Below are 27,992 nucleotides of genomic sequence, written 5' to 3' on the forward strand. Positions count from 1 at the left end.
ACAGGTTAAATAAATATGAAAATAATACTTTGAAGATAAAGACATTTCCAAAAGAGGACGAGCTTTGGATTTCCACAGACAAGTGTTTTGGATCCAGAAAGTTCCATCAATTTCCGCAAGTTTCAAACTTTTATTTGTAAAAAGGAGATCACAAAATCCACCTCAGAGGGCTGTGAAAAGAAACCGAAATGAAATCTGTAAACAGGTGAAGCGTGCTACTTAGTAAATGTCACCCAGTGCCACTATGGGGAGAAGCGGCCCAGGGCTGAGCGATGTCACTGTTGTGTTGGGGAGTAAATTAATCCCTGGAGCTTATGTGACTGCAGCCACACTTCATCATTTGGGGGAGGGGACACATACTGGTTCACACACAGCATTGCACACTGGTTCTGGGGCAGAACCTTCATAAGATATAGGAAATTAAAACTCAGAGATACTGGCCCACAAGGTGTCTCTACCCAGCGTTGTATGTGGCACCTGTCAAAAGCATTGGCGGATACATTGACGAAGACAGCACGTTAGAAACACTGAGGGTCTGTCCAGAGCCAGCCTCGGTCAAGGAGTTGACCTTTTATAGTAGAAGAGAAACGTGGTAGCTGTGAAACTGTTAAATCCAAATGTGTTCTTCAGGCCTGGTTGGATTCCGGGGGCATAGAGATACGCACAGCAAGCTTCTCTATCTTTTGGCTGGCTACTGAGGCACTCCCAGCCGGTTCCCCACCCTTCGTACATACAACACTTCCAGAGAAAAGGAAACTTCCCCTTTCAAACCGTCTGGACTTGAGTCGTGACAACTTGAGTTGTCTCTGAGCCGCGCAGCCAGATGTGACTTCTGTACTCGCTCAGCCCTATGGCCTGGGAGTAGGGGAGGGATCGTATTCTGAAGAACACAGGAGGCTTTTTCAGACAGAAGGGTGAGTGATTGCTAGGGCAGGCCCGGCTCACTCCTGCCCACTGGAGTCTCTGCAGGAGAGACAACTCACAGGTGGCCAGATAAGGAGCCCTCCCATCCAGAAGTCACCTGCTGGGTGGGTACAGGCAGAATTGGGATCATATAGGATTTTTATTGTTGCTGTAAACATCTTTCAATAATTAGTTTATTTATTTGTGTGTACACACATGGGTGTGTATGTGTGCGTGTGTGCACTGGTGCGCTGGGGCATGCACGTAAAGGTCAGAGGGCAAACTTTAGGCGTCAGTTCTCTTTCTTCTACCACACGGGTCCCAGGGATCAAACTCAGATCCTCAGACTTAGCAACGAGTGTCTTTACCCGCTGAGTCACATCACTGGCCCTGTTGTGTTGAGATGGTGGTTTCATATGTAGCCTAGGCTAGCCTCAAACTCATTATGTAGCCAAGAATGGCTTTAACACTCCTGCCTCCGCCACATCCCTAAGTTCACACCCCATGTTTGGCTGTCCCAGTATCTGCCCGCCTGGCTGGGCTACCCTGTCTCGCAATATAAATTAAATAAGCACTTTGTTTCTCTTCCTCTCCAATCTGACTGCTCTTGTCACCGGCATCGGCAATGACTCCAATCAAAGCGCTGGAGCGTCCGTTCTGCGCCAGCCTCCAGAAACTCATATGAATTGATCTATTGATTGAGACAGGGTGTCATGTAGCTCAGTCTGACCCCAGTGACCTTGACCTGATCCTCCTGCCTCCACCTCCTCTGTGCTGGGATTACAGGCATGCACCACCACACCCCTTCTATGCAATGCAAGGAATGGAACCCAGGGCTTCAAGCCTGCTAGGCAAGCACTCTACCCACTGAGCTATATCCCCAGCCCCGACTTGCCGTGCTCTTGCTTTCTTGTTCCCTTGGACTCTTACCTCACTTGTGAAAACGATCCCAGCCCTAGGCCACAGGATGAGCCAGCACCTGAGGCTGTCACTGCTTTCTCTATCAGAAGCTCCAGGTGTGAGGAAGAACCTTGTAAAATTGGCCAAGCCACTTACCTGGCTCACACCGACCGCAGAGGTGTGAGGGCGACCACTGAGCCTGGCTCAGATCAGCCAGGCCCAGGTCACCCAAACCTTGAGCACTAAGTGGCTGTCATTTTAAGCCATTTTGAGTTTTAAGGTCTTTCATCCCAACTACCTGGGGGCTGGGGCAGGAGGATCCAAGGCTCTAGGCTTGCACGGGCTGTAAATGAATGAATTCAAAGCCAGCCTGGGTGACTTAGCAAGACTCTATCTCCAAATTTAAAATTGAAAGAGGATAACTGGGGATACAGGTTAGTGTAGAGCACTTGCCTAGAATCCACCAATAATGGGCCGGGGGCGTGGCCCAGCGGTAGAGTGCTTGCCAAGAATCCACCAATAAGGGACCGGGGGCGTGGCCCAGCGGTAGAGTGCTTGCCAAGAATCCACAGTGACAGTTCCGCCCCCAGAATACACATGGTGAAATAGGAGAACCGAGAAAACAGATTTCCTCAAGTTTCCCTCGGACATCCACATGCCTCCGTAGCAGATGCTACCAGACAGTCAGACATACAGACAGACAGACAGACGAATAAACAAACAAATGCAAGCATTTTTCCCCCCCAAATAGAATCCCTTAGCAAGGGGCTGGGGACAGAGAGCTCAGCAGCAGAGCGCCTGCCTGTCATGTCCGACTCCTTGGGCTCAGTCCTCAGTAATGTAGGGGAAAACAAGGTTAAAGTTCAGCTTGTTACACAGCACCGCAGATTGATAACAGATTCGGGACATGTTAAGGAATCCCAGCTAGTGCTTGGCTTGTCAAACTGCCATCTAGTGTCTGGATCTTCAGGCAAGGGGCACGCGCTTCTAACGTCAGATAAATGCCGTGGAGTTCTGCCTGGGCCAGGGGATCTTGCCTGGTGGAAACCGTAACCTGTGGATCTCAGAGATTCTATTTTATTTAAAAAAAAATTTTTTTTTTCAGTTCTGGCGAGTGACCATTAGGGCCCCATGCATTCCAGTTAAGCACTCTGCTACAAACTACATCTCTAGGTCCTTTCTCCTCCTGGTTAGTTTTTATTTCAAGGATAGAGTCTCCATAAGTTACTCAGGTGGGCTTTGAAGTTTCTCTCCCCCTGCTTCCACTTTCGGAATAAACTTTGACTACTTCTCCTCCTCATCTTCCTCCTCCTTTTGAGACAGGCGTGTAGCCCTGGCTATCCTGGAACTCACTCTGTAGACCAGGCTGGCCTCACACTCAGAGATCTGCCTGCCTCTGCCTCTTGAGTGCTGGGATTAAAAGCACCACCATTTCTGGCATAAACTGTAATTTCTAATCCCAGCTCCAGAGATTTTTTTTAAATGCATTATATTTTATTTGTTTATATATGCCTGTGCATACATGTGAAGAGGTCAGAGGACAAATTGTTCTTCCTTTCTGCCCCATATACATACTGGAAATTGAACTTAAATGAGCAAGTTTTGTAGCAAATACCTTTACCCACTAAGCCATCTCTCCTGGCCTACAATATAGATCAAGCCTTTTTAAATTAAAATTTATTTAATTTTATGTGTATGAATGTTTTATCTGCATGAATGTGTGTGCCTGCTTGGTGCGGGTGGAGGTCAGAAAATGGCATTAGAAGATTCCCCCATTCCCCCCAAACAATCGAAACAAAAAAACCAACCTGCAGTTAACAAGCCACCATGTGGTGGTGAGATTCAAAATCCAGTTCTCCACAAAAACAAGTGCTCTAAGCCAAACCATTTCCCCAGCCCCCAACAAGGATTGTTTCTTAAAAAAAAAAAAAAAAAAAAAAAAATTTTAACATGTGAATGGATGTTTTTTACCTATATGTGTCTATGCACCACATGTGTGCAGTGCCTGTGGAGGCCAGAAGAGGGCGTCAGATTGCCTGAAACTGGAGATAACACACAGTCTCCACATGAGTGCTGGGAATTGAATTGTGCTCCCCTGGAAGAGTAGCCAGTGCTCTGAATCACTGAGCACCTCTCTAGCGCCCCCTAACAGGAGTTGTGCAACACGCTTTCCTGAGACACACGTACCAGGTACTGTGTACCAGAGCTCCTGGGAGTAGCAGTTCCTCCTTGACATGTACATCTTGGTTTGCATGTTTTTATGGGATGGGTGGGCATAAGGAAGGTACAAGGGAAGACCAGGACTGTGGAAGACTCTGAAATAGCACATGTGGGTTGGCGATGTGCCCAGTGGGTCAAGTGCTTGCCTAGCATGTATGAAGCTCTGGGTCCCACCCCAGCACTGTGTAAGTCAGATGTGGTGGTGCATGCCTGTAATCCCAGCACAGAGGAGGTGGAGGCAGGAGGATCAGGTCAAGGTCATCTACACAGAGTCTGAGAGTGTCCTGGTCTACATAAAAGAGAGGAAAAGAAATGAAAAGAGAAGAAACAAGGGCTCCAAAGGCCTGTCCATCAACGACTATGGCTATTTGATTTTCATGGGAGAAAAAAATCTGAGGGTACAGAGAGATGGCTCAGTGGTTAGGAGCACTTAGCATACACCCACCCATCACCCCTGTTACCAGGCATTTGATTCTCTCTTCTGACCTCCAAAGACACCAAACTCATGTGGGTGAATCCACCATGGATGTACACATGCACATATAACTAATTCTTTTTAAAATCCAAGATACAAAATGAAAGCCCATTCATACTATTCCTGGGAAAAGTCAAATGAAGAGCTGGGATTTGTAGTCTGGGCTTTATAATCCAAGCCTACAGGAGGCTGAGGCAGGAGGATGCCATAAGTTTGAGGCTAGCCTGAGCTACAGAGAGACCCTGTCCCTATAAAAAATAATGATATAAATTAAAATAAAAGTCAAAATGGGCTTTGTGGTCCATGGATATAACCAGCAATTGAAGGATAGAGGCAAGAGGATTCCGAGTTCAAGACCAGCCTAAGCTACAGGAGACACTTTCTTAAAACAATAACAGGGGCTGGAAATTTAGCATGGTGGGAGAGTGCTTACCTAGCATCCACAGGGCGGAGGCTTTGAATGCCAGCAATATAAAATAGATTTAATTTAAAAATCTTAAAACAGCCAGCAAGATGGCTGGCTCCTGAGGGGAAGGCACATGCATCCAAGTCCAGACATTGTCCTCTGACTCCCATACTGTGGCACACATGTGTGCATGCACACTCAGGAGAGAGAAAGACCTAAAGAGAAATGAGAAAGAGTGTGTGTGTGTGTGTGTGTGTGTGTGTGTGTGTGTGTGTGAGTGTGTGTTCATCTGTGTGTGTTTATTTGTGTGTGTATTCTCTCTCTCTGGCTGTGTGTGTGTGTGTGTGTGTATCTGTGTATGTATATCTGCATGTGTGTGTGTTTATCTGTGTGTGTTTATTTGTGTGTGTGTGTCTCTCTCTCTCTGGCTGTGTGTGTGGGTAAATCTGTGTATGTATATCTGCGTGTATGTGTGTGTGTGTGTGTGTGTGTGTTTGTGTGTTTATCTCTGTGTGTGTGTGTGTCTCTCTCTGGCCATGTATCTGTGTGTGTGTGTCTGTGTATGTATATCTGTGTGTGTGTTTGCACACTCGCGTGCGCACACACGCCTGTTACATCTTATTGCCAGAATCTGGGGCTCCAGGCAGTGATCACAAGGGCTCACCATCCCAGCCATGCAGGCTCCAGAAACCTCACATCTCGGTCCCAGACTTACACGATGTAGCCTTGAGGATCCCGTATGTTCCAGATCATGTCACCTGCCTCGAACTTGCCCTGCTCACACAACCTGTTCCAGGGAATGGCATCACTACCCAGGAGAGGAGCTCTGCGGCAGGCCACTGAACTGGTGTCACTGCCCCCATTCAGTCCTTTCATGCCCCACCCCCAACTCCCATAACTTTCAGGATTCCCATTCTACTCCCAACACCCCCAGCTGGTATGATTAAAACCTCAGTTGTTGGGCCACTATGGTGGCTCAGTGGGTGAAGGTGCTTGGTGCCAAGCCTGATGACCCGAGGAGAGAGCCAACTCCATAAGTTGTCCTCTGACCTCCACGTGATCTCTGCACACCCCTCTCATGCCACCTCCAGACAAATTAAAAACCAAAAATCTCTCAATTTTGGCTGAGCCTAGAGGTGCAGGCCTGGCATTCCAGCTCGTGGGAAGGCTAAGGTAGAAGAAGACATAAGTGTTCAAGGCCTACCTGGGCTGCAGAGAAGGTTCAAGGTCACCCTGAACTAAGACGCATCTCAAAAAGTACACAGGAGGCTGGCGGTGCGGCTCAGTGGCAGAGCGCTTACCTAGTATGCTTAAGGCCCTTGGTTCATTCCCTTAGAACCATAATGCCAGCACTAGGGGAGGCCTAGGCAGAAGTATAGGGGTAAGCTGGAGGCCAGCCTGGGCTACACAGTGAACTGAAAGGCCAGTCTGCTATATAGTGAAACCTTACAAGAGAGAAAGGGGGTGGGGGGACAAGGAGGAAGAGGATGAGAAGAAAAGGAGGAGAAGGAGTACATGGAGCATGGTGGCCCATGCCTATAATCTTAACACCTGGGAGGTAGAGGCAGGAGGATTAGAAGTTCAAGGCTACCCTTGACATGGTGAGCTTGAGGCCAGCCCAAGAGACATGAGACCCTGTCACTCAAAATTAAAATCATAAAAGAAAAAAAAAAATTTTTTTTTTTCTGGAGCTGGGGACCGAACCCAGGGCCTTGCGCTTGCTAGGCAAGCGCTCTACCACTGAGCTAAATCCCCAACCCCTATAAAAGAAAATTAAACCTAGACTCAGAGGTGCGATAACATCTCTTCCTGTCCAGTCCCACTCAGTATCGAAATCTGTCCTCTCTCCTGTCCCATGCTCCCACCGAGCCACAGACAACCGCAGCAAGCCAGCATCCCACTTCTCAGTCCATCTTCCGGTGGGACATTTCCTGACACACAGTAGCGTTTTATTCACCAACGGGGCAAAGGGGCGAGAGTGGCCACCGGAAGCCAGGGAGGCCTTCTGGAAGACCAAGGAGGATGGGCAAAGGAGGGCCAGGCAGAACTCGGCAGCTGAGGTAGCTGGAGACACATGGCTGCAGCCCCCACTGCACCCCAGCCCTTCGTGCGGCCAAGATGCATGATCAAGTACCCTGGACCCTGTGACGTTCCTCTGGGGTGCAGCCTCCAGCTTTGGTCTCCGTGCTCAGACTGCAGAAGATGCTCTCACCAGGCCAGGGGTGAAACCATCCCCGAGCTTCGTGGGCCATCCCCTGCCTGCAGGTCACTGAGGGCTCTCTGGAGATGGGGAGGAGTGGTCAGTGGGTCCAGCATCCATCTCGGACACCCCTCCCGCCCCTTCTTGCACCCAGATGGTTGGTGCTGAGGTTGTCGGCTGCATTCCACCAGAGACAGGAGATGTGCCACCCACTAGCATCCTTCCGAGCCCCACATCCCTTCAGAGGCCTCTCCGGCCTCCACCCTGGCTCACCTCAAATTTACTCATGAATTCTGAAAAGATGCCGAAGAAGGCCTCTGAGGTAGTGGCCTTGGAGTCCTCTCCGAAGAAGGCCAGTGCCTTCCCTAGCTCTTCCATGGCCTCGCGCTGCAGTCCATCCAATGCTCGCAGAGCTGGCTGTGCTGTTTCCAGAAAGGACTACAGGATCTTGGTCAAGGAAACAGCCCTGGGTGCTTTACCCTCCTTGTCTGGACTGTGAACCCAGATAACCCTAGCTACTCCATTAGCTCTCTGAAGGAATCTTCCTTTCTGCAGGCAGAGAACCAGGCTATAACCCCCACACCAACCCCTCTCCTTCCACTTCCCCTATCATCACCTCCCCACCCCTACCACCTCTTCCAGCCCCATCCTCACCTTCCGGGCCACCAGTCCTTAACTCCATGCATAATTAATGCACATTCGGAATAGCTGAAGCCTTCTCCTGTTCTCTCCACAGCCAGCTGCTATTCCACAAGGCTTCTGCTTAGTGGTTTCTTGACCCTGGTGTGTTGTTTGTTTTGTTGTCCTTTCTGCTTTGTTTTGTTTTTTTTAGACAGGATCTTGTTACGTAGCCCAGGTTGGCCTTTAACTCTGGATCCTCTTACCTCAGCATCCTGGGTGCTGGGATTCCAGGTCTGAGTCCCGGTGTGTGGGGCTCACTGCCCACTTCTCAGACCATTCGCTTGGACCAACCCTGTCCGTCCGTCTGACACTTTGGTTTGTGTTTGACACAGGATTTCTTGTAACTCAGGCGGGCTTAGAACGGGCAAAAAAGCTGAGCCTGCATGACCTTGAACTCTTGATCCTCCTGCCTCTACCTCTGAGTACGTACGTGTGTGCAACGCCACAGCAGACTTTTTTCTCTTTTCCTTTCTCCACTTCCTTCCTCTCCTCCTCTTTCTGTTTTCTTTTCTTTTTTTATCTTTTCCTTTGTGTTTTCTTTTTTTTTTTTTTTCTTTTTTCGGGACTGGGGACCGAACCCAGGACCTTGCGCTTCCTAGGTAAGCGCTCTACCACTGAGCCAAATCCCCAACCCCTCCTTTGTGTTTTCGAGACAGAGTTTCGCTGTGCTGTAGCTCTGGCTGTCCTGGAACTCACTCTGTAGACCAGGCTGGCCTCAAACTCAGAGATCTGCCTGCCTCTGCCTCCCAAGAGCTGGGATTAAAAGCCTGCATCACCACTGCCCAGCTCTTTCTTTTTTCTTAATCACCTCCTTTTTGTTATTAAGTAAAACCGTTCAAATGTTCACTGTCTCTGTCCTCCAAGGCCCTTGTTCCCTCTAAGGGCCTCCAAGATTTAAGACAGCATCTGGCACACTGTAAGTAACTCCTGGGGAAAAACTCAGTGGCCCTGATTCAAGGCGTACAGTCCAGTGGAGAGCAATTATTTAGCATACAGAAGGCTCTAGATTCAATCTCCCCTACGTCTCGGTCTCTCACCTTGCTTTCGATTTATAGGGCCTGACTGGCCAGGCTTCTCCTGTGTCTTTGTGATTCAAATCCGGGCTCCGCCATTCTTAAGGACAGATAGTCGACAACATATCCATGACTTTGGGAACTATGGGTGGGCCTATTGGCAGAGACCTGTCATCCCAGACACTTGGCAGGAGGATAAGGCCAGAGAACTGTCATTTCAAGGCCTGCCTGGGCTATAGAGTAAATTTGAGGCCAGCCTGGTATATACTTCATTGGCAGAGTTCATTGTCCTGAATTCAATTTCCAGCATAAAAAAAAAAATAGATAAATTATATGTGTGTGTGTGTGTGTGTGTGTGTGTGTGTGTGTGAATTGTGCTACAGATGCAGCTCAGTGACAGCCTTGAATGGTCAGTTAGGGCCTGGGAGTATAGTTCGGTGTCTGCCTAGAATCACCTAGTGAGAAGCTAGTGTAGAGCTCAGTGGTGGAGCTCTTGCCTAGAATCTCACAGGGGCTGAGGACAAGGCTTGGCTACTATCCTAGGACCCGCCAGTGACAGGCTGGCAACATGGCTCAGCCCCTGTACCTACACCTATGCCTGTGTACCCGTATAGTTCAATACCCAGCATCACATACAGAAAAGAAGTCCACCCTCGGGTCTTGCTTTGCATAAGCAGCTGGGATTCTAAATAACGTAGGATGGAACCTCTCCCAGGATCCCTGGGCACACAACAGCTTCTGCCTGGAGTGTCTGCGAGGATCCACACTGACCACTAGAGCCATATGTAGTCAGCTTTACCTAGCCGTACCAGGGTCCAGGCTTGCGCTGGACCAGCTGATCAGAGGATACAGTCATGACCACAGCAAACCTGTCCTCGCTGGAGGGGACCATGCTCTGGCAGGCCACCTGAATCTCACTGACGGTGTCATGGAGGTCAGCCAGGTCGCCAGTCAGAGCTCGCTGGTTCACTGTATGTAAGGAAAGAAGCAAGGTCTTATGGGGGCTGCATCTCCCAGCTCAGGGCGGCATGCATCTGCCTCCCTCACCCATGCACCCAGCCTACCTTTGGCAGCCAGGGGCACAGTGGGCAGGTCCTGGGCAAAGCCCAGGAGCTCAGGGAAGTGCTGGCTTAGTGATTTGGCAAGGATGTGCAGAAAGGTGGATTTCCCATCCACTGTCTTGGTGGAGTTTAGCTGCAAGGGATACCCAACACATAAGGTTCTCAAAGTTCCTCACCAAACTTCTGGTCACACGATACCAGCTTTTTCTGTATTCCCAGAATTCTTAGACATGATACTCTTTTCAAATTCTCTCCCCACTCTCCTTTCCTAGATCCTGGAGCTGGGCTGGAGAAACAACCTTGTACACTTCTACCCTTTGGGTAGGTACATCGGGGCCTATGAACATTGTGACGTGATGTTTTCTTCTCCCATTAGAACATGCCCTGTAAAAGGTTGGGGATTTAGCTCAGTGGTAGAGCGCTTGCCTGGCAAGCGCAAGGCCCTGGGTTCAGTCCCCAGCTCCAAAAAAAAAAAAAAAAGAACATGCCCTGTAGGGCTGGAGAGATGGCTCAGTGGTTAAGAGCACTGACTTCTCTTCCAGAGGTCCTGAGTTCAATTCCCAGCACCCACATGGTGGCTCACAACCATCTTTAATGGGATCTGATGCCTTCTTCTGCTGCATCTGCAGACAGCGACAGTGTATTCATATAAATAATAAATAAATAAATCTTTAGAACATGTCCTGTTGTGTGAGCCAGGATCTTTTTTTTTTTTTTTTCTTTTTTTTTTCGGAGCTGGGGACCGAACCCAGGTCCTCACTGAGCTAAATCCCCAACCCCCGAGCCAGGATCTTATATATCATGTTAGACCAGAACTCTTGCCTCGACCTTCTAAATGATGGGATTACAGGTCCATGCCACCACTCTTGGCTCAGCTGCTATAACTTGACTCCGCCTCCAAGTCTGGTAGCTAAAGTAGGTGTGGCTGCCTGGCCCTCACCTCTGTCAGGAAGTTGATCTTGAAGCCAGTGGTCTTGTTGGTCTTGGGCTGTCCATCGTTGAGATAGTTACCCATGGCCAACACGAACTGTGGGAAGAAAAGTAGGGTGATCCGGTCCAGATGCTCATCCTGCCCCATCCCCATGCGTAGGTTCTGATCTCCTGGCTGGGAGCCCCAGGAGACAAAACGATCAGATTAAACGAACAGGGATGGGAAATGGCTTGACCTCCAGGATCTTGGCGAGTTTCCGGCTGTTTTTGAGCTCCAGAGACGCCTGTCGCAGGCACTCGAGGCTGCCTCGTATCTCCTCTGTCTTCTCCTGCAAGGTAGCCTGGAAGTGTAGACTGCGCAGGCGGGTCTTGTATTCAGGAACCGACAGCATCTGCAGGAAAGTCAGGGGCCAGGATTCATCCATTCCCCAGCCGGAACCTTCTACCCAGCCTGGGGAGTGAGTCCTCTGACAGATGAGCAAGGTACCCCTTAGGAAAAATTAGCACGATCCTGGGGACAGTCTGGTCGCGTCTGCCTTGATCTCAGGTGGGAACATGCCATCAAAGGAGTTAAAAGGGACTCAGAAGCCAGGGGCAGTCTTCAAGGGACCTGGACCAGAAAGCCAACTTCTGACTACAGAGGGAGCGCAGGGGAAAGCGCCCTAGCCATGGTGTAGTACCTGCAGGACGAACTGGTCCGGCTCACTGAGGCGACCGGGAGCCTCTCTGAAAGCCTGATATCGCTGTTCCTCATCGGCGTCCGGAGCGAAGAGCAGCAGCTGCGCCAGATGAGCAGGCTCCAGGCGCCGCGGCTCCATGCTCATGAGCACTTGCCGCAGCTCGCCAGGGGTCAGCTTCAGGTGCGCTAGGAGGATAGCTGAGGGAGGGGGAGTAGGGTGAGATGGGGGCGGGGACCTGGAGAGGGCGGGGCCCAAATTAGGTGGGGGGCAGCCTCAGGGAAGAGAAGGGACTTGATTCGGCGACGCTATTGGTAGGAGGATAGTGAGGAGGGGCCCAAGAGAAATACGTAGCAGAGAAGGGCGTGGCATAGGAGTAGCCAGAGACTAGGGTAGGGATCTGGGAGATTGACAGGAGAGGGGCGAGATCCCCCAAAACAGATACCTGGTAGATGGGTGAGACCTGTGGGCGGGGCGTGGAACTAGGAGGGACGCGAAGTTGACAATGTGATTGGAGGCAGGGCCAGGACTAAGGAACCCACTGTGGTGGGCGTGGCCAATAGAGGGTGTCTAGAAGTACACCTGAGTACAGATTGGGGATCCTGCTACCCTGAGAGCCGGCTTCTTTTAGTAGCCTAACCGACCCGTACCAGTCCCCACTCCTTAATTTCGATCTTCCCACCCCTTTGCCGATCTCAGCTTTCGTGTCCCTGAGGGCGGGGCCCCTAAAGCTTCTCACAGGTATTGTAGGCCTTCTTGTGGGACAAGATCTCCACTACTTCCTTCTTCCTGAAGGGCTCGGGGCCAGGCACTGGCTCTGGAAGGGAAAACTGTACAGTTTAATGGGGAATGAGAGGCTAGACTAGGGCTGCGGTGGCAGGGCCAAGGGAGAGGTGTGGTCAAGGAACTCTCCTCACCCCCACCCCAGCATGCATCACTTTAACTACATCAGCTCCAGGCATCCAAATTCCTCCTCATTCCTCATCCTTTCAGTCGTGGCCCCGCAGGTCCAGCCTAAGGCATTTAGCACTCGGCTTGTCTGACCCCACACTGCTGTCTCCCCACAGGCCCTCTTCCCTGCACCCCTCAGGCTGAACAATGAAAACCAACCACTTCCTGAGTTTGTGGTGCTTTTAAGAACTGACTACTGACTGCTTGGAGGCACACTCGACCACTACAGGGAAATACCTAGAAAGGACAAGGGCGAGAGGGAGACTGAAAAGGATGCTCATCCTATCATGGCTTTGTGACTTGGTGCAAGCTACCTAGCCTTTCTGGGCTGCCACATTAAGAAGTGAAAGCGGTTCCGAGATCTAGCTTGCAGGATGGTTAAGGGATTCACTCATGCAAGCAGGAGGGCTTGAAAGTTTGGAGACATAGTATCAAGAGGTGTTTGCTCTGGGAACCGGAAGCTAGAAGGCAGAAGGCAGCTGGCAGCGTGGCTCACTTGGAGGTTTTTGGGTGCCGAAGTGGAGCTCCAGGTCCAGGTATTTTACCATGTCACTCAGCTTGTCATAGTCAGAGTCTTCCCCGAGCTGCAAAAGATCAATCATGAGACCGTCAGAGCAGGGAAAGTCCAGGCAACTAGCCTGCCTTTGTCCTCTGGAATCCATCCTGAGGACCCCCAAAGAGATAGGGTCCAGGAGGTCCATGAGGAAGGCAAGAGCAAGAGGGGGTGCAGGCGGGAAGCACTAGATAGAAACTGGATGTGTGCACACCCCTTTAATCGCAGAACTCAAGAAGCAGAGGTCCCTGTGAATTCCAGGCTAGCCTGGTCCACACAGTGAGACCTGGTCTCAAAAAATAAAAATAGAAAGGGAGGAAGGAAGGAAAAAATAAACCGGGGCCAAAAATAGAAAGGGGCTGAAGGAAGTGGAAGGAATGAGTTCAAATCCCAGCAACCACATGGTGGCTCACAACCATCTGTAAAGAGATCCGATGCCCTCTTCTGGTGTGTCTGAAGACAACTACAGTGTACTTATATATAATAAAGAATACTTCCTTAGGTAGAGGGCCTGAATGTGGTTCCCAGCACCCACATCTGACAGTTCACAACAGCTGCCAACCCCAGCTTCAGGGGTTGCTCTTACTGGCCTCTGAGGGCACTCATGTGTGTGCGCGCACACACACACACACACACACACACACACACACACACACACACACACACGCACACACACACACAGAAATGCTGCATATTCCAAGTTATAACCTAAGAAACGAACTCCCCTTCTGGTCAGTAAGGCAGCTGTTCTTGGAACTCTATCCATGAAGAGGGAGGGTGATGGTGACATCCAAGAGGTCTCCTTTTGTGTGCACACATATGCCAGATGTGTACACATGTGTGAGGACAGTGGTAGACATCAGTTGTCTTTATCCTGTGCTGCCTTTTGTTTTTGTTTTTGTTTTTTTTTTTTTTGGTTCTTTTTTTCGGAGCTGGGAACCGAACCCAGGGCCTTGCGCTTCCTAGGCAAGCGCTCTACCACTGAGCTAAATCCCCAACCCTTGTTTTTTTTTTTTTTTAACATGGATGCTGGATATTTGAACTCAGGTCCTCATGCTTGACCAGTAAATGCTCTTACCCATTGAGCTATCTCTTTAGGTCCATCTACCCTATATTTTTGAGATCATCTCTTCATTAAACCTAGAGCTCTACCAATTGGTTAAATTAGCTGGCCAGCTTCAGGGGTCTGTCACCTAGGATACAGATGTACACCAGCATGTCCAGATTTTCACAGGGGTGTTGGGGTTCAAACTCGGGTCGTGACCCTTGCATGACAGGCATTATCCACTGAGAACAATCCTCCAACGCCCTTCTTCCCCCATGTTCAGATAAGGGCTTGCTATGTAACCCAGGCAGGCCTTGAACTCATGATCCTCTTTCCCCAGCCTACTGACTGCTGGATGACTGGTGTGTACCACCACACCCTGCTTGAGGATCTCCTTTGCAGGAAATGGGATCATCCCAGAACTGCCTCAGGCAGGCTGAGCTGATGTGAGGGGAGCTGAAGCTATGACAGGCCAGGAGCTGGACTCTAGACCGCAGGGCTGGGGTGGTTTATGCAGGCGGTGACCACCTGTGATGGCCCTGAGGCGCTTGGACTGGGGATGAGCTTAGGGCTGAGGGAAGAGAGACAAATAGAGAGACAGTCTCAGAACAAGGCTGCTGGGCAGGGATGCCTGGCAGGAAGGGTAGCCAGGTATGTTCAGCCTTGGTGACCAGAGAGGCGACACTGGAGAGCAAGCTTGTGGACTTACCTCAGGATGGTAGGAATATGGTCTCCAGGAACCCAAGATAAGAAGTTTTCCCTTCTCTTTGAGATTTGTAGGTCAGGCTGGCCTCAAACTCACTGTATAGACAGGACTGGCCTTGGACTTCTGACCCTCCTGCTTTCACCTCCCAAGCCTTGGGATTACAGACATGCAGTATGATGCCTGATTTATGTGCTGGGAGTGGAATCCAGGACCTTAAGCATCAGAAGCCAGCTCTGTACTGCTGAGCCACACCCCCTAGTCCCAGCCCCTGAGGAGAGGCACAGGCCTTTCTTGCTAGGGTAGAATCTATGTAGCCCAGGTTAGCCTCAAAGTTGAACTCACAGCAATCCTCTTGCCTCAGCCTCCTAAGTGCTGGAATTATGGGCATGAGCCACTCCACCTAGCTTACCAGCACTTTGGGGGGTGCTGAGGCAGGAGGATTGCCACGAGTAAGAGAGGTAGTTCAGGGGCAATGGGTTTTGCAGGAGGGCAGGGTGGTATTTCCAGAACTCCCCACTGTGCTTTTGGCTTGGAGATACCGTGGTCACTTCTCTTCTCAGGGAGAGAAGGACCAAGGAATATTCTAGTTGCTGTTAGAAGAGGCCAGGGACTGGTGAGATGGCTCAGCAGCTAAAGTTGCTTTCACTAGTTTGATGACCTGGGTTCAATCCCTGGGGTTTATGTGATGAAATAAATAAATGCTGCCCTTTGACCTCTACACCCATGCCCCCCCCCAACTTAATAAATGCAATTTTTTCTTTCTTTCTTTTTTTTTTTTTCGGAGCTGGGGACCGAACCCAGGGCCTTGCGCTGGCTAGGCAAGTGCTCTACCACTGAGCTAAATCCCCAACCCCAATAAATGCAATTTTTAAAAAAGACTAAGGAAGAGGAGGAGGAGGAAGAGGAGGAGGAGGAGGAGGAGGAGGAGGGGGAGGAGGAGGAGCCTGAGATCAGGAAGATGGATCTTGCCTTTTACGTTACTGTCTAGACCATTCACCCAGTTGAGAGAGCCACCGGTCCCCAGGCCACCTACCTGACCCCAGATGGTGCCTTCTGAGTTCTCCACCTGTTCCCAGCGTAAGCGCTTGACGCTCATGTGGCTGGTCTCGCTGCGGCGGTGGCCCACGCCTCGGGATATCATGGGGGGTGCACAGGGCACAGGTGGCGGTAGAGGGGGTGGGGGCGGGGGTGGGACTGGATGGCTGATCTGGGTGAGGGGTTTGGTCAATGACTGAGGGGGACCTCGGGGACCATCGGAGGTTCGGGAGCCGGGTTTGGGGTCGTGGAAAGGCAGGGGCGGTGGCGGCGGGGGGCTGAGCGGGGGTGGGGGGATGTGGTCCGAGATGGAGGAGTAGGTCAGAGAACTGCCCTCCTCGCTGCTGCTGACACACTCGCTAGCGCTGCTCCTCTCATTGGTCACAAAGCTGCCCTGATCATCATGGAAGCTCATCTGCCCCGGGGGAAAGCAAGTGGGAAGTGAGGCTGGAGCCCTGCAGCCTGGAGCCCGGGTCAAGTGCGGAAACGAGGGGGAAGCAAGAGAAGCCAGGGGCCAGGATAGCAGTCCCATACCTCAGCCTGAGGTTGTGAATGGGATAGCCTGAGGTGCATGGAGGACAGATTGGGACAAAGAATGGGCTGGCCTAAGACACAGTACATATATGGGGGTAGCCTTAGGGAAAAGATAGGATATCCCCAGGAAAAAGCACAGAAGTGATTTTTGCCCCGTGGCTGTGAGCTGGGTATCCTAAGATGACAAATGGGGTAACCTGAGGTAAAATATGTACAATAGCCTCAGGCAAGGGTGGGATAAGTATGAACAGAGAATAACTTGGGGTAGCTCCAGGCACGGACTGGGGTAGCCTGTCATAGACCAGCACAGACTGAAGCAGGTTTTGAAGCAGTTTGAGGCAGTCTGCAGTGAAACAGGCCTCCTGCAGACTTTCTGGGGGACCCCGTAGCTCTATAGACCTCCACCCCTGACTGTCTACGCCCACTCGCATGCCCACCTCCTCATAGTCATTCTCAGGTGTCAGGAAGTCATCCACAATGGTGACGCGGGGGCCCAGCTGCTCGCTCAGCACATCCAGGAAGCGATCTGTGTCTCGGCTCCGCACGGGGCGCGAGAAGGCGAAGAGCTTCCTGCGACTGGGCGGCCGGATGGGGTCTGGGCTTGGGGGGCTGTCGGGGTGGATGGATCCAAGGCCTGGCTGTGGGGAGGGCGCTCTGCTGCTGTCCAGGCTGGCGTAGGGGTGGGACTCCGAGCTGCTGGGAGAGGCCAGACCCCCAGAGCACAGCGGATCATAGCAGGGGGAAGGCAGGAGCCGGTCACTGGGCCATGAGACTCCAGACAGGGTCCTGGGCCCTTGATTGGTGGTGGAAGGAGAGGAAGCCTATCAGCCAGTGCCCAGTAGGGCGTAGAACAGTGCGTTGGGGCTGTCGGTCCTAAGCCGTGCTTTCTTTCTGTGCTATCTCTCGGCTTCATTTCATGCCATACCCTAGCTCATCTGGGAACGTATCTCAAAGGCCTCAGACCCATGACGAATTCTCAGGTAGGCTTCAGGCAAGGGTCGTGAGGCTTCACCCCTGCCCAGCAAAGCTCAGAAGGATGGGTGTGTTCCATCAGTCATCCCTGCCCTCCCTCCCCCACTCCCCACCCCCACGCTTTTTTTTTTTTTCAGTAGTGGAGACCAAAGCCTTGCATATTCCAAGCAAGTGCCATTTGGTTATATCTATATCTCCAAAACCCTTTTTTCCCACTTAAAAAGTTTGTTTTAAAACAATAGTCTCATGTAGCTAGGCTAGCCTTGAACCTCCTAGTAGGTTGAAGATAACTTTGAACAACGTCTAATCCTCCTGCTTCCACATCCTGGATGCTAGATCACAGGTGTGCCCCGCTACCCCCCATTTATTTTATCTGGTGCTGGGGGATAGAACCCAGGGCCTCATGAATGCCAGGCAAACAGTCTGTCAACTGCGCCCCGAGCTCCACTTTTGAAAGTTTTGAGGCAGGATCTTGATAACGTTTTCCAGACTGGCCCTGAACTCATTCTGTAGTCCAACAGGCCTTGAACTGTGATCCTCCTGCCTCAGCTCCCTGAGTAACTGAGATGGCAGGACCGTGTTATAGGCACAGCTGGTCTTGACTGCAGAGAGACGACCTCCCTGGTTGTACCACTCACGAGGCAATGTGTGCCCTTTACAGTGTATCCGAGAGCCACATGCTGACTCAGGGACTTGTTTGGGGGGACACTCTGCTTTTCCACATCACCAGCTGGAGTGAAGACCGCAAAGGACAGACAAGTGAGGGGCCGGGACGAGCCAACCTTGATGAACTATTATTACATAGGCATGGAGTCTCCAGGCTCCCCTGTGACCCAGCTGCACACCTTTTAGGAGTATGTCTGGGAGTACAGATGACAGACAGACAGGGAGCTAGAGGAATAGAAGCCAGTACCTGCTCAGGACCAGAAGTTGGCTGAGGCCATACCTGATGTGCCTACCAGGCTGGGGACTGGTGGAGAGGCCCGGGATTTGGAGACGGTCCCTATCTTCCCCTTGAAGCCACTGTTCAGTCGAGATTCAAGCTCTGCATAGACTGCTGACATCTAGGGGACAACGGAGAGGAGTCCAACCTTGTACTGCTCCCTGTGGTCTCACTAGGACCTTAGAGACCACACATGGCCCATGCCCCAACCTGAAATCAATCGCCTCTGGGACACTTTGGTCTCCACGACACTTTTGGTCACCCACACCCATGATCACTGACATCTGGAAGGCAGAAAGGCCTCACCATTTTGGGATTTGGGGTTTCCGGGAGGGATGTGCCATCGCCAGCCTGACGCTCGCCCGGGATCAGAGGTAAGGGCATCTCAGAGCAGTCACCAGGACCTGCAAGGAAGGCACCATGGAAATCTGATTATGTCTGAGCTCTACGGATCAGTCAAGGCCTGCACAGCCTCCACTCAGCCTCACTATCTTATTTCCTCAGCGCGATCGTTTAGTCTGGGTTGTCAGCAAAGCCGGGTCTGGAATCAGCTGAGTCACATTTCTAGGCAGGTCTGTGAACACACTGTCTGGAAGGATTGACTGAGAAGGGAAGACTCAACTATTCCAGGATGGGCAAGACCTTCCTGCTGCAGCTCAGCTATAAAGAAATGATGGAAAAACAGTACTTCGCCTGCCTGCCTTCCCTCCTTGCTGGCAAGTGGATCTAGCCTACTGCTGCTGCTGTAGCTGCTGCTGCTTCTGCTGCTCCCGCTGCTATAGCCATCAGAACCCAGATTCTTCAGGCTCCCAATGTAGACTGGATGAGCAGCTCTTTGGAATCCTCCAGGCCTTCACAACTAGGTTGAGACCACAGATGCCTCCAGCTGAAGGACTGAGCAGCTTCTGGGTGTCCAGCCTCTCCAGCATGCCGACGGCCATTGTTGGGACTGTGCAACCCTTACGGAACCCAATGTAATAAACCCTCTTTGGGATTGAACTTCATTCTGTGGGTTCTGTCCCTCTAGAGAACCCTGGCTAACACACTCATGGTTTCACTCAGAGCATTCTACAGGAGAGGACAGCAGCTCCAGCCTTTCCACGTGGGGCATTACCACAGCTGTGGCTGGCCTCCAGGCCCTGGGAGCGCAGACTTCGACGGCACATGGAAGACGCCCTCAGGGAACTCCGTGGTTGTGGCTCCGGTGTGGGCTCCGGTGTGGACTCTGGCTCCAGGTCCAGTGAGGATTCAGGTTCTGTGGTGGGATAGGCAAGAATTGTCACAAGGCCCTTGTCTTGTCAACTTCCACAATCAAGGGAAAAGAGGGAAGAACTCATACCACCAAAATGTTGCCTCTGGACCATCAGGTCTTCCTGAGTAACACTACAGTTTTTCCTAAGTCATACTGAAAATAAAACCCAGTGCTTTGTACATGATTGCCAACTGCTTTACCACTGAACCACGCCCCCAGCCCCTCACTAGGGGATTCTAGGCAGGGGCTCCACCACTGAGCCACACCCCAGCTCCTCATTGAATGATTCTAGGCAGGGGCTCTACCACTGAGTCACACCCCAGCCCATCATTGGAGGATTCTAGGCAGGAGTTCTACCACTGAGCCACGCCCCCAGCCCCTCACTGGATTCTAGGCAGGTGCTCTACCACTGAGCCACGCCCCCAGCCCCTCACTGGAGGATTCTAGGCAGGGGCTCTACCACTGAGCCACGCCCCCAGCCCCTCACTGGGGGATTCTAGGCAGGGGCTCTACCACTGAGCCACGCCCCCAGCTCCTCACTGGGGGATTCTAGGCAGGGGCTCTACCACTGAGCCACACCCCAGCCCCTCACTGGGGGATTCTAGGCAGGGGCTCTACCCCTGAGCCACGCCCCCAGCCCCTCACTGGGGGATTCTAGGCAGGGGCTCTACCACTGAGCCATGCTCCAGCCCCTTATTAGGGTGATTCTAAGCAATGACTCTACCACTGAAATGCAGTGCATCCCCAGCCTTTTAGGGTGGTGCGCAAACAGGATCCAGGTATCCAAAGCAGGAAGAGCAGCTGAAGGATGGGAAACGCAGTGGAGGCTGCTCTGTCCCAGCAGGCTCTTCTTAGGAACCATACTTCACACCCTGGCTTACTCTGTGCTGCTGACTGATACCCAGAAGAACTCATTAGGGCAAACTGACAAGGTTCTGGGCACATGCTGCCCTCTTGGGGACCTGGAGCTTCAGGCTAAAAGTCTCCATCCCTCCCCAGTCCTCCGAGCTGTGGGGAGTGGGTACATTAAAAACACGAAGGGTCAGCAGATCTGCAGACGCTGCCATAGCACCTGCAGTGTCTGCAGCAGGTGGGACGCAATGGTCATCGGTGTTTACATGGGTTCTGGGGACTCGAACTTGGGTCGGTCCCTGCACTCGCACAGCCCCAAGTGCTGGAGTTTTTAGGCACGTGGGGGACATGCTCCAATAGAGTACGTGGCAGTGGAAAAATGAGTCTGCAGGTGGCCCAGCAGACCCTCAGACGTTTGCTTGTGCACTGGAGTCTACCAGCCAGGTTGATCTGACTGTGGCTCATGACCCAGGTGATGTGTACTGATGAATTTGTAAACAGGGAATGGGACAGGTGGATTGAAAAGTGTTTACACATGTGCATATTTGCATGTGTGTGTGTGTGTGTGTGTGTGTGTGTGTGTGTGTGTGTGTCCAGCACACGTGTGCCTGTGTACGCATTCAGAGGTCAGAGGTTGCTCTCCGGTCACTCTGCACCTTATACACTGAGGGGTTTCTCACCTGAACCCAGAGTTTGTCATGTAGTTTGCTAATCTGGCTAGTGAGTTTGTCCCAGGGGTCCCTGTAGGGGGTGGTTCAGATGCTAAGGTCCTGTTCCCCTGTTGGTTCTTGATTGATCAATGAAGATGCCAAGGGCCAACTGCTGGGCAGAAGGAAAGAGGCGGGACTTCAAGGTCCCCTCAGGCAGGCTAAGAGATGCAGAAAGAGGAAGGGAGATTTCGCCATGCTTCAGAGGGGGAAAAGGTGAGATCTCAGGCAGAGCGACCACAGCTGCTTCCTCAGGCAGGAGATTAGAACCGCAACTAAGCTGAGGGAGGTTTTGGGTTGCTGAACAAGGAGAAGGTAACTGGGCAACTAAAGTCGAGGGCAGATTTAGGGTGCTGAGCTGGTTAGAGGAGCCCAGCAATGGAACCAATAAGGCAGGTTGAAAAACAAGCTAATGTGTGTGTGTGTGTGTTTCATCTGCAGATGAGGGAACCTGGGCAGGGTTCCACCCAGGTAGCACGGTCCACTTGGAGCTTAAAGCTGGGTAGCAAAACCTACACTCTACAGGTCCCCTGTTCCCAAATGCCTGTATTCCAGGTGGGCTGCCTCACCCACCTGGCATTTACATGGGTCCTGGGAATCTGAACTCCAAACCTCCTGCTTGCTCAACAAGCGCTATGTCTATCAGTCATTCACAGCCCCTGTCTTCCTTCAGAGACACGGTCTCACTATGGGCTACATAGTGAGTCTAAGGCTGGCCCCAAACTTACAGTCTTCCTGCCTCAGCCTCCCCAAGTGCTGAGGCCAAGTTACATGCCTGAGCCATTATACCTGGCTGTGAATTCTCCAAACAAGGAGGGAGCATTGGGCAAGCACTTGCTTAGCATGAGCAAGACCCTGGACTCTGTCCCCATCCATGGAAAAAGAAAACCGGACTGTGGCGGCACACACCCATAATCCCAGCACTTGGGAGATGGAGGCAGGAGGGTCAGGAGTTCAAGGCCAGCCTGGGCTACACAAGAGTTTGAGGTCAGCTTGTCTGTGCGAGACCATGTTTGAGAGAGGAGAGAGGAGGAAGAGGAAGAGGAAGGAACAAATGAGCAGTTCCCGGTTGTGCTGTCTGCTATATGAAGGATGAAGCAGGCGGGGGCTCTCCTCCCAGCCAAGCTCCCCTGTGTTACCAGGCGCCTGACAGTAGGCATACATACGTGAGGGAGAGGCCAGGAGGGGCTGCCAGACCTCCGGGAGACAAGAGCAGGTGTCTGCTCGTTCACCCGACAGGCAGGGGATCTGCCAGTCACTCCCAGGGACTGCTTACCTGTCATGGCGGTGTAGCCAAGAAAGCAGGCAATCTTCTCTTGACACAGCTCCTGCTCCTCATAGGTCAGCAGCTGGTACAGGAACTGCCAGAGCACCTGCTTGGCAGGGGTGTCCAGAACAGGGTAGACGTCCACGATGAGGGTGTCGATGTTCCTGCAGGTGGGAGTGCAGACGCTCAGCACTCAGGGCTGTGGATGAGGTGGTGGTTCCAGCCCCCACCCCCAGAATTCAGCCCACAGAGAGGACGGGAAAGCATTCTCCAGAGATAGTCTGCTCTGATTCAAACCGCAGGCTGGGCTTGGGATGTTAGCTCACTGGCAGAGCATGTACCTAACATTCCCAAGGCTACGAGTTCAAGTCCTAGCACCACCACCCAGAAAACATAATAGTCAAACTCTGGCCTTGCCGATTACCAACTAACTGAGTTTTCCCAAGCTACTTAACTTTTTTCCTTTTCTGGACCATAAAACCAGAGATTAAAAATAACATGTATCGGGGGCTGGAGAGATGGCTCAGCGATTAAGAGCACCCGACTGCTCTTCCAGAGGTCATGAGTTCAATTCCCAGCAACCACATGGTGGCTCACAACCATCTGTAAAGAGATCCGATGCCCTCTTCTGGTGTATCTGAAGACAGCTATAGTGTACTCATATATAATAAATAAATAAATCTTTAAAAAAATAACATGTATCGAGCTGGGGAGATATCATGGTGGGTCACATGCTTGCCGTGGAAGGGTGAAGAATTGAGTTCAGATCCCCAGAAGTCCTGTAAAAGCCTGACATAGCACCTTGAGCACCTCTAATCCCATCATATCCCTGGGCGATGGGAGATGGACACAGGAGAATCCCCAGCAGCCCCCGGGGCAACTGGCCTTGGCATTTGCAGCCATGAGACCCTGTCTCAAACAAGGTGGGAAAGCAAGGACCCACACCCAAAGCTTGACCTCTGACCTTCACAGGCAGGCCCGGGAGCATACATCCACATACAAATAAATACAGAAAGTACAGAGTAAGGCTGTGTGTGACCTGTTTAAGATCAGGGGGTGGTAGGGCCTGGTGAGATGGCTCAGCAGATAAAGATGTTTGCTGCCAAACTCACTGACTCCTGTGGACACTGCGGCATGCACACACACCCTCATATGCAATAAATTGAAAAGGTGTTTTTTAAGAAAGATCAGGGGATAGAGATGAAGAAGCTGTCACAGAACACTGCTGGTATTCCTTTTACATGGGCTAAAGTTCCAAAATTCGCTATAGTAATGGTTACATTTACTTGCACATATACTCAATCCCTAAAACCTCTCAACTGTACCAGTCAATGCATGAACTGTGGTGAGCGAGAGAGTGCTCCGTGATTAAGAGCATATGTGCTACTCCTGCAGAGGACCCAGGTTCGGTTCCCAGCACCTACCCGGCAGCTCACAGACACCTGTAACTCTAGTTCCAGAAGATGGGTTGCCCTCTACTGGCCTACATGGGCACTGCACACATGTGGTACACTTAAGTGCAAGCAAAATACCCATACACATAATTCTTTTAAAGTTAAAAATAAGTAACTGAATTGTCCATCGTATGAATTATATTTTAACAAGATCATTTAAGCCAAATTTACATGAATGGGAAGGAAGAAGGATTGCCACAAGCCAGGACAGCTGTAGCTGTGATTGACTGATTGATTGATTTTAATTCCAAGAGCCCACTGAGGGTTCTTGATGTCCCATAAACTTTCCCTGCCTGCCCCAAGTCGTTCAATGCTTTTCAAATACCTGTGTATTTGCCCAAGGTATTAAAAGTCCAGATTTAGCTGGGCATGGTGACTCTGGCCTTTAATCTCAGCACTGAGGAGGCAGAGGCAGGCTGGTCTCTCTGAGTTCCAGCACAGCCGGTACGACATAGCAAGACTGGGTCTCAAAACTAAAGATGGTATGGATGTAAAAGTTGAGGTTTGTTCTAGGGCGCGTCAGTGGTTCCTCCCTTGATCCTAGCTATTGTTTTCCTTCTCTCCACCTTAAGGAGGCCGAGGCGTTACCAGCAGGGAGAACGGGATGGCCAGCATTTAGCTGGAATTTGGGTGGGGCACAAACAGGTTAGATCCCTACCACCGCTCTTCCCAGGGCACCTGTGCTGGAAGAAGCTCTCGAGAGCCCGGCAGACTCCATAGCGCTCGGGAGGAGTGAGGAGGTGGTCCAGCTGCTGGCTGAAGGTCCTCCCTTGGACTCGGATACTGGAAGGCAGGATGTCCGCCACCCACTGCAGTGAGGTGAGAGCTGACGCCCGGGTCGGGGAATCCAGAGAGTCTGAATCTGCGGGGAACCACAGGCATGGGGAGGCACGGGTGACCCGGAGTCACCAAGGTAGGTGCTGCTTCCCAGACAGCTGGGGTCAGCAGCCTTGTGAGCTGGGGCATGCAATGCTTTGAACAGCATTGAACGCTGCGCGTTGGGCTCTATCGCACCCCCTGGCGGCGTCCCTGGGAAGCGACCAAAACAGTCCTGGGAACGCTATGGCTTGACAGTCTCACCACTGGCGAAAGGGACCGGTCCTTCCTCTACCACCAGCGTGGGCATAGCGCCACTGCCCTGCAACATGGACACCACCTTGTCGTGGGAGCAGTTCCTGAAAAGGAGATGGCCCAGGAGGGCCTGTCAAGTGAGCTCTATCCACCATGTAGAGGCCACCCAGCAAATCCACTGTTCGCGTAGGACTAGCCAGGACCCCAACTTTCATATAAGTTAAGATTGTATACGGTAGAAGCCCCAGGCTTTGGGCAGATTTGCCTGCTGTTGCCTTTGGCATTTCTGGGCAAAGAAGGAACTTTTCCTATGTCACGCTCGGCAGGGCGCCCTTCCAGAGCAAAACGATCAGTCCTCTTTGTTATGTGTCCCCAACATGTCATTGTAATATTTTTTGGTTGGAAGAATGGACTAGAGGTACTGGCGAAGTGTAAGGATGGATTGGAGTGCAGTCCCACTATTGGGTGAGCATGGTGGCACACAACCGTAATCCCAGCACTTGGGATGTTGAGGCAGGAGGATTTGCAGAATTTAAAGCCAGTCTGAACTATATAGCAAGTCCAAGTTGTCTGGACAACCAATCAAGGCCCTGTCTCAAAACAAAAGGTTTAAACGGGTCTGGGAGCCAGGCATGATAACTAACACTGCATCCCAGCGCTCCCAGAGGCAGGTGGATTGTCATGAACTCAAGGCAAGTCTGGGCTACACATCCAAGTCAGCCTGGGATACAGAGTAAGGCACTATCTCAAAATAAAATGCCGGGGACGTAGCGCTGAGATTGCGTTTGCCTAATACAAGTACCTTGTGTTTTATCCCCAGTATGACAGGAAAAGATGCTTTATGTGGAAGAGGCATAGGTCATAGGGCATAGGTCAGAAGGGGATGGGGTCACTGTTAGTGTCCCAAGAGAATTATCACCACAATCACAAGACTCCTCAGGGGTTCCTGACCTCATGTCCAGTCCATTGAGGAAGAGGATCCGGTCACCCGACTTGAGGGATGCATTTTCAGCCGGGCTGCCTGAAGGAGAGAGAGAGAGCGTATGTAGTCAGCCGACCACCATGTAGTGGACTAGGATGGGAATCTCCCCTACTCAACCCCACTGTTCGAGCCAGATAACCATTCTTCAGGTTTACAGGTGAGAATCGACGCTCGGGCTGTCTAAATGGTTTACTGAGTATGAAAGCTTGCTGCCAAGTCTGAGTTTGATCCCTGAGACCTACGTGACAGAACAACTCCTACAAGTTGTCCTCTAACCTTTCACACACACACACACACACACACACACACAGTGACACACACACACACACACACACACACACACACACTCACACCACACACACACTCCCACACACTCCCACACACACTGACACACATACACACACATGCTCACACACACTCACACACTCACACACATACTGACACACACACACTCACACACACACTCTCACACATACACTCACACACACTGACACACATATACTCACACACACACAGACACACATATACTCACACACACTCACGCATGCGTGTGCGTGCACATTCACACACATGCACGAGTGCGCACACACACTCACACTCACATGCACACACACGCACACTTCTCTCTCTCTCTCTCTCTCTCCTCTCTCTCTCTCACACACACACACACACACACACACCCCCCAAATGTGTGGTCCCATCCTTCCTCCTCAAAATAAATAAGTTTAATTTTAAAAGAAGCCTGGAAAAGGCTTCATTTGTGTAGGTGTGTGTGTGTGTGTGTGTGTGTGTGTGTGTGAGAGAGAGAGAGAGAGAGAGAGAGAGAGAGAGAGAGAGAGAGAGAGAGAGAGAGAGAGAGTGAGAGGTTGCGTATGTAGGGGCCCGAGGCTGATACCATCCTCCATCTATCTATCTTCCCCCTCGTTCACGGAGGCAGGGTCTCCCAGTCAAACCTGGAGTTCACCCATACGGCTAACTTGCCAGAGCCCCAGCTCCTTCCTTCAAGGCTAGACTTACCGGAGGTTATCATACCCACTTAGCATTTTATGTGTTCTAGGCATCCAAAGTGTTTAGAGAACAGTGGCTCTAACCATTGAGCGATCTCCCCAGCCCTTACTCTCTGTTTCTTAGCAATGGATGCACTGTGACTAGCAGGCATAGACAGCATTACCAGAGAGGGCTTCATCAGGGTCTGTCACCTCATTCCCAATCTTAGGGACTCAGGGGAACCTGTCCATCCCTCACCAGGCAGGACAGACTCGATCCAGACCGGTCCATGGCCACGCAGAGTGAAGCCGAAACTCTTGTTGCCTTTATAGACACGAACAGTCCTGTGGGAGGAAAAGATGTGTCGGAGATGGGTGAGTTTCCCTGTCTCACCCTGAGAACAGAAGATCGGGGCTCAGGGGATGGACATGTCTCATGTCCTTGTCCTCACAAACCCCAATGCCCAGGACTCAGACCCAAGCAATGTCACGAGATGTCCCCTGCTGTCACCCGCACGCCGTGCGTACCTGCGAGGACCCCCAGGGCCAGTGCGACCGCCCAGCAGCGAGGCCGCCTTCCGCGGGGGCGGCTCATCCGGACGGCGGGGCGCAGCGCTAGCGCGGGTGGACACTAAGAGGCGTTCCGGACGCTCCTCGCTGCGGCTCCGGCGCAAACGCTGCGCGCCCTGCGCCCTCCGAGCACGGCACAGCTTGCCCAGGAGACCCTGAGACACCACCTCGTCAAAGCGCGCCCGGTGCTTCTTGGGGATGAAGATCCTGCAAGGCAAGAGCGGACCACCGAGTCAGGCGCGGTCCCTAAGTGCATTCCAAAGGCACCTCCTAGTGGCTCTTCTGCGCATTCCCAGGGGTGTCCAGGGACATTTTCATTCTCCCCTTCAGTGAACAGACTTTCATTCCCAGCTGTCCTAGACCTGATCCGAGTGATTGCTCGGTAGGTAGAAATGCTTGCGGTCAAGTCTGAAGACCTGAGTTCGATTCCTCAGTACCCACATAGTGGAGGGGTAGAATTCACTATCTTTTTTTTTTTTTATAAATGTGTATTTTCCATTTAGCATTTATTATTTTTTTAAAGATTTATTCATTTATTATATATAAGTACACTGTAGCTATCTTCAGATACACCAGAGGAGGGCATCAGATCCCATTACAGATGATTGTAAGCCACCATGTGGTTGCTAGGAATTGAACTCAGGAC

The 27,992-nt window shown here is 51.6% G+C and overlaps 1 protein-coding gene across 2 annotated transcripts in view; it reads right to left on the reverse strand.

Annotated features, from left to right (window-relative positions):
* Positions 1-7,112: 7,112 nt before the first annotated feature.
* The window catches only part of Grid2ip (Grid2 interacting protein), a 29,016-nt gene continuing 8,136 nt past the window's right edge, over positions 7,113-27,992 (reverse strand). For both annotated transcript variants that reach the window (XM_032887068.1, XM_032887066.1), the window contains exons 2-21: positions 27,305-27,553; positions 27,036-27,121; positions 25,760-25,829; positions 24,818-24,912; positions 24,416-24,599; positions 22,293-22,447; positions 19,320-19,460; positions 18,512-18,609; positions 18,209-18,326; positions 16,728-17,083; positions 15,755-16,171; positions 12,914-13,001; positions 12,206-12,283; positions 11,470-11,666; positions 11,026-11,181; positions 10,800-10,886; positions 9,863-9,992; positions 9,649-9,767; positions 7,378-7,542; positions 7,113-7,184 (exon numbers count right to left, since the gene is read on the reverse strand). In XM_032887068.1, the coding sequence (XP_032742959.1) occupies positions 7,113-7,184; positions 7,378-7,542; positions 9,649-9,767; positions 9,863-9,992; positions 10,800-10,886; positions 11,026-11,181; positions 11,470-11,666; positions 12,206-12,283; positions 12,914-13,001; positions 15,755-16,171; positions 16,728-17,083; positions 18,209-18,326; positions 18,512-18,609; positions 19,320-19,460; positions 22,293-22,447; positions 24,416-24,599; positions 24,818-24,912; positions 25,760-25,829; positions 27,036-27,121; positions 27,305-27,553 (3,061 nt within the window). The remainder of the gene's footprint in view (positions 7,185-7,377; positions 7,543-9,648; positions 9,768-9,862; positions 9,993-10,799; positions 10,887-11,025; positions 11,182-11,469; positions 11,667-12,205; positions 12,284-12,913; positions 13,002-15,754; positions 16,172-16,727; positions 17,084-18,208; positions 18,327-18,511; positions 18,610-19,319; positions 19,461-22,292; positions 22,448-24,415; positions 24,600-24,817; positions 24,913-25,759; positions 25,830-27,035; positions 27,122-27,304; positions 27,554-27,992) is intronic.

This window comes from Rattus rattus, chromosome 16 (assembly GCF_011064425.1).
Source record: "Rattus rattus isolate New Zealand chromosome 16, Rrattus_CSIRO_v1, whole genome shotgun sequence".
Classification (NCBI taxonomy): Eukaryota; Metazoa; Chordata; class Mammalia; order Rodentia; family Muridae; genus Rattus; species Rattus rattus.